Here is a 16567-nt window from a genome sequence, read left to right on the forward strand (position 1 = left end):
CCAAAAAGCCGAAAGTTAACATTGTTATGCAACACAACAGATTGTCATTGTTTTTATACAATTGTTATGTAATTCTGATGTAATTTACGTTATTCTGATGCAATTTTGGTTTCAAGATATGGCGGTTTGTAGACATGGCGATTTGTTTCTTATTCGCAGTTTACAGATCCGAATATAGTCCTGAAAATCTTAACTACAGAACAAAATCGCGGCAATAACTCAATTTAATTAATAATTGCAAACTTTCTAAATTTTAAAGCAGAATGACAACGAAAACATTGATCAACTAACTGACAACACCAATATTATAAAAAATAGATATGAAGAGAAGCTACAAAATTAAAGGTAGTATTTTACAAATATTATGACGGCAGCAAATTTTTTTTACTATTGATAGAACAAATTAATGCAAAGTCTGTCTAACCTCTTTCAAAAGACAATGAAATATCTACAAGTCAGTTCTAAATATCAACCAACATAAAATAAAAATTAGTTCCTGTGATCCAATTGCATTACACTTCTGGGATTTGGAACGCTAGGTGACCATCGCCTAGCCTTGAACTTGATTGGCCTTCAGCAATTGTTGGTGATTTAACCACCGGCGATGTGGGAGACCTCAGTTCAACTTCATCAGCCTGGAGATCTTCGAAGGTCTCGTACTCAACCGAGATTCCTCTCGATTCCATTTCCATCTCGTAGAAACGCACTTTTCGCTCCAGCCTTTCGTTTTTCTCGGTCAAACGAGTGTTTGTGCTCCGATATGACTCAATTTCTTTCTGCAGTGTTCTTATCTGTCTGCTCTTTTCATTCTGGACGTTTTTAATGAGCCCTGAAAAAAAAACATTGTAAGAGTTACAAAAAATGGATCCACTTAACAATAACCCCCCTTCAAGAAAGGGGTGCAATTGTTAAGTAGATTAAGTAAGTAGAATTTTCGACCATACAGAATGCAGCAAAATTCGTATTTTAAATACAACGCTCTAGTGTGAATTTACTGCATTTGTTATTTATAGGGGTGGCAATTCTTTCGTAGATACCAGATAGGGGGAGGGGGAGGGGTAATTGTCAAGTAGATCCACAGCTAGCAGGCATAAAAATTAAAATATTTAAAAACTGCAGCTTATTTTTTTATTTTAAAGAAAAAACATATCTTGAAGCTCTTTGAATCTTCTATGATTCATAATTATTATTGCTTAAAAATCGTCCCGACTTCGTAATAAATCAAGTTGTGAAATAATTCTGTTATACCTGATATCAGTTGTTAAGTTGTTTATACTTGCTAAAACATTTTGCACTGGAAAACTTCCATCAAAATAAAGCGTTTAAACTTTGATCTTTTCAAAAACACGCCACTGATACACAGGCAATGAACAATTTATTTTAAATATTTTCGATGGTAGCTTCGCAGTACAATTCACGTTGCCACAAGATCCAAGTAATCCGCGACACAAGAGCCAACTACATTGGTACAAGCTTAGCAGAAAATAATTTAAACCAACTAATCCAGTTAAGAAAATCAAAAACCCAGAAAACAATGAGACATTCAAAAACTAACCACGAGAGGCGTCGCATTTTTCGACTTAAAAAAATTTTTTTTTAATATTTCAATATGCCCATCCTCATATTATAGTCTTCATAGCTATAATATGAGCACTTAGAACAAAAAGCACTTGGAACAATAATATAAAGCACTAAGAACAATGAACATTATTTGCATGAACGAAAACTACTAGAAAACAAATATTCTTTCGCTGTCCTAAAATATACGATATCAAAATCCATGCAAAACGTCGATCAGTTAGATTATCTCAAGTACACCTGGTTCCAATAATGTCACTCAAAACCAGCCAAAAAGAGGTAATCAAGCTGATGAAGGCTTTGTAGAAAACTAGCAACCGAAAAAAATCAATACAATTGTTGAGCTGGTGAAAGAAACGTACAAAAAAGATTGCCAGCTGCATTCATCTTCGCACTCGCCTTAAAAGATAAAACGCAGATTTTTCAATATAACAGATATAAGTCATTAACGTATTAAAATTTACTATGATATATTTAGCATCTAAAGATGACTTTACTGACGGATCAAAGCGATAGGTACTCTGTCATTGTCTGGAAAACTCTATGTCCGAGATTTATGTTCCAGACAAAACTGACCAATTTTCAAAAACTGTCCCTGACAATTGGTTTCAGACAAAATTGTCCCAAACTTGTTACTAATTGTCTGAATAATCGCTATATAAAGATTGGATTAATTTGATAAAAATTTCAAGAATATGGATTATTTCGCTAAGGCCGTGCAACTGGGCAATTAGTCCAAAATTTTCTCTGAGTAGCACATAAGACAAAACTAAAAGCGCACTCAAATCCGCTACACATACCTTAACAATTTTTGCTTGATTAATGCTTATGCCAAACGTACAAAAAAGGCATGATGAGTGATAATATAGTCACTTTTATTGCTCTCGACATCGGGTTAACAATGGAAATCCTAAACAATGGACAATAGATAAAAGCGAAATGCTAGTTTATAATCCATAGATCTTTCAAAGAACAAATTTTGACAAATTTTTGTAGAGATGTGTCTAATCTTAATTTAAAAGCAGATAAATGTTATAAATGATCAGTCATTTTCACGCTCCAGTCGACAATGGGAAACGGAGATTCAGCACAGCGCTTATGAGCAGAGCAGTTGTTACTGATGAGCACTACGTAAAAACACTCTTCGCCCCTAAAAAGACAATGAAAACTGTAACAGTGATCTCTATTCAGCTAAATAGAGAACCATCAACAGAAATAAGTCATAGAGACGGCCCAGAATGCAAAAAGCTTAAATCATTAGCCGGTTTTGAAAACCCCGAGTTGTTGAAAATGACAAACGGTGGCGAATGTTTGATTCAATTTGACTCTGGACCTGATAATACCAACCGACTGCTGAACGAACTATGGATTTTGGCGTTTCCTATTGCAAAAAAAAATATTTTATGAGATCACCGGGAACTCTTTCTGATAGCTGAGACAACTTACTCTAAGGTTATTTAAAATACAAAAGCGGTATATCTTGTTTTAAAGAGCTGGTGAAAATTTTCCATGAGTATCAATAACCAATTACCTAAATTGGTTGATCTTACTTGTTTGGCCGTAGCCTCCCCAGTAGATCTTCAATCATTGAGCTTGAAGATTGCATGCAAAAGAAACAAACCGCATTTCATCGAAACCGCAACGCATCGGCGGAAAACAATTTTACGGTACAGACTTTTCTTGGTCACCCCACCCAATCGAGAAGAAATTAGCCATACCGTTACGCTTATCGCCTGGATGATAACATGTTCAACCCTAGCTTGATGTAGGGGACTGAAATTCTCATTGGCCATCTCGGACAGATAGTGAAAAAAAACAGCACTTCCTATTTGCGCCCAATTAACATCGACATGTTGTTCTATCAGAGTTTCCCTTCCTGAACGCCTCCACAGCGGATAAAGGAAAACCCATCAGGTCAATCGAGCCGCGTCTTTTTAATCAATTTGTTGTTTGAATTTGAACTTACCAATTTAGCTTCAAATTGACTTCTAAAATTAGACAAATTCATTTCCGGTCTACCTGGCGATAGCTGAAAAACGACTGCATGTAGCTGATGAAATTGGGAGATGGGTTCTGTTCGAACAGCACAGAATCTGTTGATCCTTCAAAAATGATCCCCAGCTGGCAAAAGATTATTCAATCATTTTAAAAACCTTTTTGCTCTAGAATCTCTAGTTTTGTACACTTCGTAGTTTCTTTTTCTTTTCTGTAGGTTCAAGACGATTTCAGAAGCAAGACTCGTCAAACAGCTCTTCAGGTAATTCAGCTTTTGAACTAGTGTCAGCTTCCCATTATTGTGAAAAATAAGTTTCAACTGATCCATGAAGCTTATGCAGTGGTTAAATCTACATTGAAAGTAGAAAAATCAATCTGCGGCAGACTTGCAGTGATCATTACAGTGTCATTTTGCCTAGCTGCAAAAACATTGTTCGATAGTCTACTCGCTGCTGCAATCAGCCTGTTTGCTGCCTGGATTGCCGTTTTTTATGCGCCCCAGCCCAGCTCCCACTATTCAACCTTATGTCTTTTTTCCATGACAGAGAGCGATGTCATCCATTTTGCCGCAGCCGGTCCCATCTTGAGAATCCGGATGACACTGAGACCCCTCCAACTGTAACCGAAGCGGGATTCCAACGCATGACCTTTGTGTTAAAGTCCGCGAGTCTTAGCCTCTCCGCCACGGCTGCTCCTGGATGTCTTGGTATCGATCAGCTCATGATCATTGTCAATAAATGATCGAATTAAGCAGTCTTCAAGTTCAGCCGTTTCATCAGTCAACTGGTCTTTGTTCCGATGAGGGTCAGATGAAAGAGCTTTGACTCTCTCAACTTTCATTAAGCTAGATGAAGCTTATTGATGAATCCCGAACTTGTTTCGTTGAATCAGTCAGTGCGCGGCAATATAAGCAGTTCATTAGCAATATGAGGCAAACCAAAATACATACTTTCGAAAACTTAACCAACTGATTCTAAGGTTATTCAAAATTAGAATGTGGTTTACCTTGGCTTTGACAGAACATACGAGAGCATGTTATTAAATCTCCGGAAAAACAGTGCATACCAGAAGCAACAACTGACCAAAAGCAACAAGAATTGAAAAGCTTCGCAGGGAGCCATTTCGTCAAACGGGATATTAAAAAATGCAAAGAAAAGTTAATAAAATCCTATTTCAAATACTTAACAAGAAAGAAAAAACGCGGCAAGCAGAGTTAAAAATTCATAAAATTTTGAATACTGAATTTCTGACTTTACTCTTTCTAAGAAAAATAATTGTAGACGTTAGGGTTTCTAGAAAATTGGGATTTTTTATTAATAGCAATTTCTAGGTGAAACTAACCCAATTTGAGAAAACTGGATCAATAGATCTTCCACCTGGAAATCTGAACATTAAAATTCACTTTAGAAACTAGAAGTCGATCAATTTTTTCGTGACCTTTACTCATTTGATGATCAATAGTGCAGATTGCTGTCCTAAACAGAAGAAATGAACTAACTTAAAAGAGATCTAAAGTCAAACCGCGAAAAATCAAAGTTGAGCGTGAGCAAATTGAAAGACTTTTTCCCGAAAAAAAAACATGAAAAAACTATCATAACCTATATAAAAGTCCTCACTACGCTCATTTATTCCTAATAAGACACTCTAATTCTAGTGAAACGTATTTGAAAAGATGGCAACTATTTTCAGATTCTGCACATTTTGTGTTCAAAATTGTCTCATTGAGGGTTTGAGAAGTGTATGTTTCTAGGATCGGCTTTTTGTGACTGAATGCTCTTGCCTTTCCTCTGTCCTTGAGTCAGAAAACAAGAAAAAGGTCGAAAAAATTCGATTCAGAATCAATTTGACCGTTTCATCAACTACCGAACATTAAAACTTAATAACATAGTGAATAAAACAAAACGCATACATTCAACATGAAACAGCGAAGTATTGATATTTGACGGCATTCATTTTTAACATATCCGTCGAGCCTTGTTTTTAACGAGCCATTCGAACTTCGCACCAATTTTTTTTTTTTTTTTGCACCATTGACTTGTTTTTGGAGAAGGTAATTTACCGTCAATTCTGTCAGGGGCGGATTTGATGGATTGGACGTCCGTCCGACCCCCCCCCCCTCCCCCTCAAGGATTCGATCCCATCATCAACCAAAGGGGGGACCCTTTCGTTGATGATGGGATCGAATCCTTTGCTATCATTTTATGAAATCCATTTTCGGCTAACCAGCCCTTAAAACTTTAGTCAAAATAGGGTTTTTAGCAGGGTTGGCAAAATGTAAGTTAAAAACAAAAATAACAAACTAACTGTTAATTATCGAAAAAAACATGTTATTTTTGTTAAATTGTTAGTTAAAGTAACATATCAACAAGAGTTGAGTTTCTTGAACAGAAACGCCAACTTTCCGGCTTTCTCAACGCCGAAATGAGCACGAAGCTTCCCATACGTCAGGTGAGATTTTTCGCTCTGTAGTTTGTCAAGTGAAACTGCAATTGGTTTGAAATTTTTTTTTCATCCGTTCGGGATTCGCTACAATCGTTTCCGAACAAGCATGCAGCATAGTTGCGTTGTGTTTTCTAAGAATTACTCTTATTTCTAAGAAATAGCTAACATCACTGGTAGAAAATATAAATAACACTGTAAGTTAAATTCAATGTTAAATAACAATGTTAAATAACATGCCAACCCTGGTTTTTAGTGTTCTGGGGGTTCTCGGAAAATCAATTTGGTGGACCTAGCACAAAGGTCGACAAAATTTTCCGAAAAATTTGAAAATCTGCCCCCCTTTCCTCGAGAAAACTTTAGATCCGTCCCTGCCTTCAATTAAACTCATTTGGCTGATTAACACTTGATAGCCTACCTACACTACTGTGACCTTGCAATGCTACTCATCTGACAAAAAGAAATGAAAGCCGCTTAGTCGACAGAAAATTCAGAAGAAACGTCAAAAAATTAGATGTTTATCTCGAATTTTCTTGAAAGTTCATTTTGAGACAAACATGCCAAGTACGACAATTCACTGAATGTTAATTTAGCATCGAAACCAAAAATTACGAACTAAGAAAGCCTGAAATACTTGCGCAGGTATACAATATTTCAAACGGTGTAAAAAACAATCGCTCGTAATAAGCTCTTCAATATCTATAAAAATTTAGCACTGGACTATGTGCATACACTTCTATGACAAAATTTTGAACATTTTAGGTTGGAAAAACGTGGACTCGTAATAGCACACAAGCTTTTGCATGTTTGAACAGTATAAATGTTACCATTGATAATATTTCCGAATCTCCACATGCGCATCAGAATAAGTAGCCCTGTGGTTGAAAACGCGTCCTCGTGTTGGATAAAAATCATCTCGAACACGAATGTCGTCAAAATCACCGTGATATCAAACAGCTAAAAACAACCAAAATAACAGATGAGCTGATGAATCCTTGCAAAAAATGAGAAGGATTGTAAGCAACCTAACAAAATTAGCAAAAAAAACAAATAATTACCTCAAACTTCTGATACAATATCTCATAACCGAAAGCGTAGATCCGGAGAATCACTTCGATTACGAAGTAAACCAAAATGGAGAGACTCATTAAATGTAGCCATCTTGGAACAGGGCTGGAATGATGAACTTTCAGCATCTAAAAAAACAATATCTACATACTTAGACACTTAAACAGGGGAGGACTTAGGGCTTTAATCACCTTTGGGTACAATTTTTATTCATCCATTTTTGCTCGACTAACCACAATTTTTTTAAGGCTTCAAGATTTTTTTAAGGTCCCCGCACACCCAAAAAATCCGATTATTTTGCCAAGTGCATAAAAAGTCATTTTGACCAGCGTTTGCAAATATTTTCCGGGTAGCGGATGATTAGGACATAATAGAGTCGTAATACCTTTATACAAGAGCTCGGAAAATCTATTAAACGTAAACAAAGAGGTCGACAATTTTTTTTTGAAAATCCTTCTGAAAACTCGTAGATCAGGCGCTGCTTTAAGATCCTCTGAAGTATTGAGAGCTATTTGACCCACTGCATGTAATCAAGAATGGTTTAATGTCCCATTTTCTTTAATTCTCCTCTCCGACCATTGAAAATGAGGACAAACTATATTCAGGTGTTTTAGTTTTTGTCTTTCTTTCTTTTCCACGCAAAATCAGTTACAAAAGAATCATCAGAATAGGTCAAGTGACGTAATATAAATAAAACCTTTCAGTCTTGATTCGAAAAACATTAAGAAAATTCTAAAAAATTGTTCCAGTGTCAAGAAAAAATGATTTTGAGATTTAGACTTATTTCGAGCGAGTAACGCGATCGAGTAATGTTCGTCATATAAAATTTGATGGAAATTGATCAATTAAGCTGAAATAAAAACTAGTTGTGGAAGCTTCATTTAGCCCTTCCTTGGTAATAAAAGTTTTCTCCAAAAATTTAAATCACTGCAAAAACAGAATAAATTAGAAATTTATTGAAATCTGGTTTTGTTTGTTTTTCATTTTTTGAAGACAACTGTTGTCAATTTTGCCTAATTCTTACTTTATAGTCTCGCTTTTAAATTTCTCTCATTACATCACCCACAAAAAAACGACACTAAATAAAGGAAAAAATTGAACAAAAAAATGTTTTTTGTATTTTTTATGAACGTGGTCGGAACATTCTGTACTACGTGCACAGCAACCGATTATCCTTGTTTTTAATTTATAATGTGCTTTTAATTTTCTCTTTTGTTGATTTTCAGTTTTATTGATGATGACTAGCTGTGGAATACGTTTTAATCATTAATGTTTTTCCCTGAAAACACCACTGCAGAGAGCTATTAATTTTTAAATACTAATGATGCCTAAAATAAACTGCAAATTAGTTAAAAGTAGAGGATAATTAGAAGTAGAGGATAAAAAACTTTCAAAGATCTGTTTCGTAGATATGACTCACATCTAAGTTGATGATCATCTCGAGCATGATGAGGCTCGTATACAACATGACAAACATGATAATTCCGATGTCAAAATGAAGATGACTGAAAAGGTTCCGTAACACTAGACGCCATCTGTCATGAAAGGTTGAGCCACTTTGGAGCCTCTGCGTTGGTGTCGAGCTAAAAATTAAAATATTACATGGTTGTAAACAATACTTAACCATTGAGAAGGAGTTGATAACATTAATAATCTTACCTTGGTTCTGAGAGAGGCACACCGGAATTTTCGTTCACCAAAATTTCATGGTCATCGTTAAGTCTTTGGAAACCTGCACTCATGTTTCCATATATTCTTTATTTTACAACGATCTAAAATTATAGTTTGAGTACATCAACGAATGGGGTTTAACCAACGGAATGATACAAAAGTGAACTGTGTTCACAATATCGATCTAAACAAAAAATTTACGCTCAAATTAGCAGACTAATTTCAAGTCATAGGCCTTAAGGTTTTCTTTCAATTGCTAAACAAACCGTCGCTTTGCCTGCTTTGCGAAAGCCTGGAAATTTTAAAGTCGCCCGCAACATTGCTCAAACTTCACGCGGAACAAATTATGGAGATTTGAATCACAAAAGAAAGAAATTCATCGCTTTTTTCGAATCATCACAGTGTTGTAATAAACTCCTAGAGTTGCGCAGACGGGTCTCGAAAGTCACATTAAAATATTGTATTCACCATTCTGGAAGTTTTCATGAGTCAGAAGAAAATCACATTCCATGTAGCCGAAATCCAATAAATAATGTGCCAGTTGGCCAGAATGAACAGAAGTTTTCGATTTGGGTTCATTTAACATCTGTGCTTGTAAGTATCAATTTGACACACCCTTCTCTTTTCAAATTACCTTCAAACTGCAATTAAATTGTTATTTTTTCACGTTGTCCGGCTCGTTTTTTTACAGGTACTACTACGATAGACTGGTGCCAAAAAAGCTACAGCTACTGTGATAGACTGGTCTCAAATGTATTTCGCGATTGTAAAAAATTGATAATGATTTTGTGTAAATTATTTATTTCAAAAACCTCTAGAAATATGAATTAGAAATTTTACGGAATAAAAAATATAAGTACTATGTTGTTTATATCAAAAAATATTGCTCCCTTTAACTTACTTTACGATTTAAAAACCATAATTGGGTTCACTTATTCGTAATCAAAACTCAATTTTGGCATTTTTCGAATTTTCCACCTTTGTTGAGAAAGAGGTTTTAGGAGTAAAAAAAAACATAAAGCTAGTTGGAATTGTAAACTTATGATTATTAAACGATGTGAGAACTCTAGGTATCTGAGAGCTCTATTTGATATGTCTAAATTTAAATTTATCTGACGAATAACGATATTGTTTTTTTTTTCATTCTTTTTTTATGTATGAATTTTACTGATAAGTCCTAGCAAAGGGGGCTTTAAACCCCTAAATGCGGCGCTGGCGCTTGTGGGGTCTGCCTACAATATTAAAAGCAAAACGAACCCTGAAAAACCCAAGCGCTATGACGGCTCAAAAGCCTGGCAGACACAGGTTTCAATCAGAAAAGTTGGTACACTAACTGGAAAAGTCGAGATGAAGCACGCAAAATGATGAACCGGAGAAGGAATATTGGACGTGGACAAGAAATGACCTGGCGTCGACAAGGAACTCGGAAGATAGTAGAAGGTTTCAAATTATTCTGGTCTGGAAACAAAGATGCAACACAGAGGCGAAGCTGAGCTTCGCATCACTTGCGATACAACACAATAAAATCACGAAGTAAAAAAAAAAATCGAAATTTCGAGAAAACTAGATCCATAAATAAGGCTAGTTTTAAAGAACAAAACGAGCCAAGATAATAGATTATAAAAATAGCATCGAAAGAAAAGTTATCAATCGGTAACAAAGCCGGAAATACTTTACGAGATACCTTTAGGCTGTAACATTCGCCCGGAAGTACATATCGACCGAAATTAAAGCTAAGCTATAAAACGACTGGCCAGCGTCTAAACAAAGCTCTACATGCTTTTCACCGTCTCTACCAAAGCCAGTTCTTTTGGTGGTCTTTTCAACATCGGGTCGACAAAAACGTTACTGTTCTCCGGCTTCGACCAGAACACTCAAATTAACTTACGTACATGCAAAATTAGTGAGCTCATGGCTGGGTCTCAGTATCCCCAGACCACGAGGTCACTCCTAAAAACAGGGCTACTACTATTTACTATTTTACTATTGTTTTTGTTCAGTAGATATGTGACATTCGACCAGAATGTGAAAAATGCAATCTCTGCAGAATTCGAGTTTTTAGCAGCGAGCCTTCCGGATTGATGATTATTAAGAATTAAGAACGTTATTGGAACGATTGGCCAAACGGTGAGGGCTAGAATATTCTGGTATTTTAAAATTTTAAAATTCGAAGTGATGACGTAACATTTCTGAGAAACGTCAGAAACGGCCATTTTGGCAAAGAAGTAAAAGAAAAACACAAGAACAACATTAGCTGCGCTAACAACAACTACGGAATTGAGATTGAAAAACGACAGCGAGTTACAGAGTAACAGAGAACACTCCGAGTTGCAACTATTGTACTGCTACAATAGTTGCAGGGCCGTTGCAGACAACGGTGAAGGGTGGAGGACAGCCTTCCGGATTAAGTGGAAATCAGGATCAACGAGCTTGATCCAGCGGATTCATCAATCCGGAAGGTTAAAGGAACTGAAACTTTTATCCTGTTACGTAGACTTTTAGCTTCCTGTCATGTCCTGACTTGAATTTAATTGATATCTAGATTCATTTTGATAAAGATGAGAAGCTAGGAGTTGGGGGAAAGGGTTGATCCATCTTCGATGGAGATGATGATTTTTATCTACTGAACAAAAACAATAGTAATATAATAAGTAGTAGCCCTGAGCCATGAGCTCACTATATCTGCATGTAATCTAGTTAATTTGGGTGTTTTGACCGAAGCCGAAAGCAGTAACGTTTTTGTCGACCCGATGTTAGAAAGACCACCGAAAAGTACTGGCTTGGTAGAGACGGTGAAAAGCATGCAAAGCTCTGTTTAGACGATAGCCAGTCGTCTTAAGACTTAGTTTTGTCTTCCGTCGATATGTATCTTCCGGGCGAATGTTACATAGATGTTTTTATGGCGCTCCTGGGTGTTATTTTTTTTAACAACATGACCGGCAGAACCGTTAACGAGCACTCCGCGCCGAGCGGATGCTCACATTAACGCCCTTAAAAGGCCTAAACCGCCGGGGCGGAAGGGTAGTTCGGAACGCGGAAGCCTTCCGGATTACCGTGAATAGCTTTTTAACTTAGTTAAGACCGAAAATTCACGAACCAGGAAGGGTGGGGGGATTCGCGGTCCCGTCATCTCCTGAATGGTTTGTGACCAAAAACACTTAAAGATTTATATAAAACCAAACAAAAAGTAGTATAGTACCCAAGAAAAACAAAAAACATAAAAAATAACCGAAAAAACCAAAAACAGTAAAAAAGTAAAAAATCAGTAGAAATCATCCCCCCAGACAAGATGTGATCCGACCCCCCCGTTTGTTGTTGATAGATATATTGTTGTTACAGGCATTTATATCAGTCAGGATCGTTACGATCAGTTTTGTAGCCCGTTTGTGAGGCTTGTACTGTAGGGTCATTTGAGCATTTAAGCACGTTAATGATAAATTGCGCTCAATCCGGAAGGGTCAGCTGATTTGCGCTCAATTCGGAAGGGTCTTGGGAGAAGGCTGATCCGGCAAGCAGTACAAGGAGCAACAAGAAGAGGCTCAACGACAACAACAATCGACTGTTGGGTATCGTTAACAAGTTTTGTATCCCTTTTGGTACAAAAGTTAAGATAGTAATCTGTGGGGGCTCGACAGTGCTGCACTGTAGTGACCCTTCACCGAACTGCGAATATCCGAGTTAAGCACCTTAATTCGGATATTAAACAAACCTGGAGGGGTATAGTATTACTATTATTATTACTTATAGAGCCTATATTAATAGTCTTATATCGTTTTTCAGTGAAAAACAACGAAAACAGACCGGTTTTTAGGGTCAAAATAGCGATATTTTGATCCCCCCACAAGTCGCGATTTTTGAGATATCGATAATTTTTGAAACGGAAAAAAGCGCTAAAGTAGTGTGTTACATCGTAATTGCACTACCATAATAGATAGATCCGGTTAAGTTTAGTTCGGAAGTGGTTGGAACTACTTTGGAACCAAAAAACCGAATTTTCGTGATTTTTGAGAAACCGAAACACTAAAAATTCGAAAAACTTTTGAAATTTTTGAGTTAGAACAGTAAAAATAGTTGTTCAGACAACTTCCACTAGTGAATCTACAAGTTTTAAAACCCGCCACCCGAAAGCTTTCCCGGTTGCAGAGAAATCGAACTTAACGTGTTTGATTTGGTGGATTCATCAATCCGGAGGGGTACAGGTAGCATAGCTTTTTGCAAATTTTTTCAACTAAAGCGTTTTAGATTGGGTCTTTTGCATTGAACTAGAAGAGTATAGGCCTTTTGAGCTCGGATCAATAATTTTTAGGTCAAAAGGACCTGATTTGCGGAAAAAGTTAGGCGGAACCTATAAGAGAGAAAAATTTTTGAGTTTAGGAAAAAAACGTTTTGGTTAATAACTTTGGAACTACTGGGCATATCGAGTTGATCTTGGTGCCAATAGATCAGAAATTAGCTGAGCTTACTGATAGGGACAAAAGTTTTTCGGAAAAGTAAGCGTGAAAATTTTTTGAGATTGTTTTTAGCAAATTCCTCAATTTGGAAGGGTATACCCTTCACGTTTTACAAAAATCTTTTAGAAAAGCCCCTATACCCCTAACAAAAAGTAATAGCGGTTGAATAAAGTAACTTTAGGCTGATTTAGACGAAAAGACAAGGCTAGAGGCACAGCAAAAGCTTAAGAGAGCCGAAGTTAGGCGAGCGATAAGACCCTTCACCGTTAGTGTGAATTGTCAAATAAGAGAATTAACTTCAATCCGGAAGGGTCTAGGAAAGTAGTGCATACCCTTCCTAGTTAATTGAAAGAGCAAAATTGCATCGGAGAACGTATCCGGAGGGGTATAGGTTGAAAGAAGGAAATCTCCGAAAAGCTACTTTACCCAATCCGGAAGGGTCAAAATTTTTTTTTCAAGTTAAGAGGGTTCCGAATCCGGAGGGGTCTTATAGTTGCTAATTCGGAGGGGTCCAAATCCGGAGGGGTCTTATATTAACTAACTCAGAGGGGTCCCAATCCGGAGGGGTCTAGATTCTGCCAGTCCGGAAGGGTCCTACTTGTGTCAATCCGGAGGGGTATTATTTTATTAAAGAACTTAGGTAGACGAAAGATAGACTAAAAAGTGAGAGGTATTAGGTTATTAGCACACAGGCTAGCTATCAGTGACTGCACTGGTAACTTGCTTTTCAATAAGAACCAGACCAAAACAAAACAGATCCGAACTCGGATATTCGCGACACTAAGTCTACATTAAAAAGAGCGTGATTCATTGGTGTGGATTGTAACATAATACGTTTTTGGGAAAAGTGACTGCCCTGAGGATTTTAGTAGGTCTAGCTCGGGCAGTCCGAAGGCAGATAGGTAACACAGTACTCGGTGGACGCAATAGCCGCCCACTTGAGAAAGTTACTGCCTTCAAAGTTTTGTCTGTTTGGTGCAACACTGAGCAGGGAAAGCTTTTTCTTTAACAGACAGGTTCGACTATTGTACTGCGACCGACTAAGAGTACATCACACATACGTTTTTTTTCATAGAGGTATTCATAGTTTGACATTAAAAATATATATTTTGTTGTTTTTTTTATTTTAAATCAACATAAACTGTGCTTGATTGGGTAGTGAGTACACTATCTTTTAAATTGACTGATAACATCATATTGTGCTAGTTTTCAAATCTTACCACCGATAATCGGTTAGTGTGAATAAATTTTATACAAACTGTACTCTGATAACATACAGGGATTCGTGGTCACTATTTGATAGAATCTTGTGAAAATTATTGTGTTGTGTCATTATTATTGTTAATAAAACTATAAGGTATCTAGCAATCGGGTTAAGTATAGGCATTAATAAGTGACAAATAGAGAATGAGTCTAGACAAGTCAAGGATACCAAAACGAGGTAATAGCTCTAGGAAATTCATACCTGAAAAGCAAAGAAAAATGATGACCGATCCTTTTGTGGATTGGATCAAGCGATCCCGGTCCGATAAAGGGGACACGGTTTCAGGCAGAATGGTTGAAACGAGAAGTCAGAAGACCTCAGAAGAGCGAAAAGAACTGTTAGAAGTGGAGGTCAATACGGACCATACCATGAACGACAACCAGGAAGTAGATGGACTGGAAGGGAGAGGCAGAAGGCTGGCGAGTGAATCTACTCCGGTAGAACAAGGCCATGATTTTGCCACTTCCACCGGGACATTGGATCGAGAGGAGATGTCGGAACTGTCCGACATCTCAACTGAAGTAACGGCAACTAGAAGATCTCCGACAGGCAACACTATGATGGCAGGCGGAACTGGGAAACAAACAACGTCATCATCATTCTCAGAAAGAATGAAGAACACCTTCGGAAACATCTTCCATTCAGCATGGGAGGAGGAGCAGGAAACGACGGTGAATCCCAGGAGGAAGAGGATGAAGAGGGGCAAGGGGACTTTGGATCTCAGGTCAGCCTCAACAGTTCGATCCAGGAGAACGAGGCATACGTCGGAAGAGAGACTGGAACCATGGACAAATTTGGTGTAGTGACAACGATAAGCAAAGAGGCAAACACACCGGGCCAGTCAAAAGACTTCGCTATTATGACAAGTTCAGAGCCACAGACTGGAGAGAGTAGAACCAGAGGGCTAGGCAACGCGTTAGCGGATCCTGAAATAGATAATGAGAAGACGTCGAGACAGAGAGTCAAGGCCCGGATCTCGACCAGCACGAAGCTACCTGGGACCGACAGGGTCACACCGCCACTAGTGACGCCACTCGTGGATAACGGGGCAGCACTAGAAGAAGCTTTAAACAACATAGTGGACAGTTTAGGAGAACAAAACGAGCAGATGTCAATAAGGATGAGTGAACTAGAAAGAGCAGTTCACATTGAAAGAGAAAGTCTGCGGGAAGAAATAAACCGCAATAGACAGGAAGTTGGCAGGAGCGAAAAACGCTTGAAAGAAAGAACGGACGAGCATATGGCGAAGAACTTGTCGCGAATGACCAGAGAGGCGGAACAGCGAGAGTTACGCTTAAGAGACGACATGGAGAGGTTAAGAATTCAGCAAGAGCAGTCTCTTGGGACTCTTGACACAAAGATAGACGCCATGATGGAGCGGCGAACTCAGGCTATCATGGATAGGTTGGACGGGCTACTAAGCAGCAAGAGTGGACCAAAAGAAGGAGAACCGAACTCGGGAGGTCCCAGCAGGGAACCGAGGGTGAACTTCAATGAACATCAAAAGAGGAAGACGTATGGATCCACTAGAGGCAGGGGCAGTTCATCAGGCTATGCCACAAGGGGTAATGGAGCATGGGGCCCGAACAGTAGAGCAAGTTCAACGGGGAACAGACAGACCTCTAACGAACGACCAACGCAAGGCACACATGCGACTGGGAGAAGTGATTCCGGCAACAAGGGGCATGCAAGCCCGAGGAGGAGTCATGTGGGCCAAGCGGGAAACACTCACGGTGATTCGGCTTGCAGGGATGCACCGCACACAGAGCCTTCGACGAGGTGTGAGGACACTCAAGCAGGACACTCAAGGGATGCTACGGCAATGGCCACAGCATTTGAACCCCTAAACAGGTCTTTGGAGACATTCCTGACAAGGTTATCAAGAACCAATGAACGCGGTGAGAAGTCCAGAAGAGTCTTTAAGAAACCAAGATGCTACAAAGACGAATCTGATGGTTGTATTGATACCTCCTGGATAGAGGTAATGAAGCTGCATTTCGAGGAAGAGGACTTGTCGGAGAGACAGGAATGCAGCGCGCTCACCAGCAACTTAGAAGGGACAGCCCTGAACTGTGTCATGGCCAAGAAGCAATATCAACGT

General features: G+C 38.2%; 1 protein-coding gene across 1 annotated transcript in view; it reads right to left on the minus strand.

Annotated features, from left to right (window-relative positions):
• Positions 1-252: 252 nt before the first annotated feature.
• The window catches only part of LOC134852955 (voltage-gated hydrogen channel 1-like), a 376534-nt gene continuing 360219 nt past the window's right edge, over positions 253-16567 (minus strand). The window contains exons 2-6 of the mRNA XM_063868883.1: positions 8740-8855; positions 8501-8663; positions 7071-7208; positions 6840-6969; positions 253-829 (exon numbers count right to left, since the gene is read on the minus strand). Coding sequence (XP_063724953.1) covers positions 513-829; positions 6840-6969; positions 7071-7208; positions 8501-8663; positions 8740-8822 — 831 coding nt within the window. The 5' untranslated portion in view covers positions 8823-8855 and the 3' untranslated portion in view covers positions 253-512. The remainder of the gene's footprint in view (positions 830-6839; positions 6970-7070; positions 7209-8500; positions 8664-8739; positions 8856-16567) is intronic.

Source organism: Symsagittifera roscoffensis, chromosome 1 (genome assembly GCF_963678635.1).
Source record: "Symsagittifera roscoffensis chromosome 1, txSymRosc1.1, whole genome shotgun sequence".
NCBI lineage: Eukaryota > Metazoa > Xenacoelomorpha > Acoela > Convolutidae > Symsagittifera > Symsagittifera roscoffensis.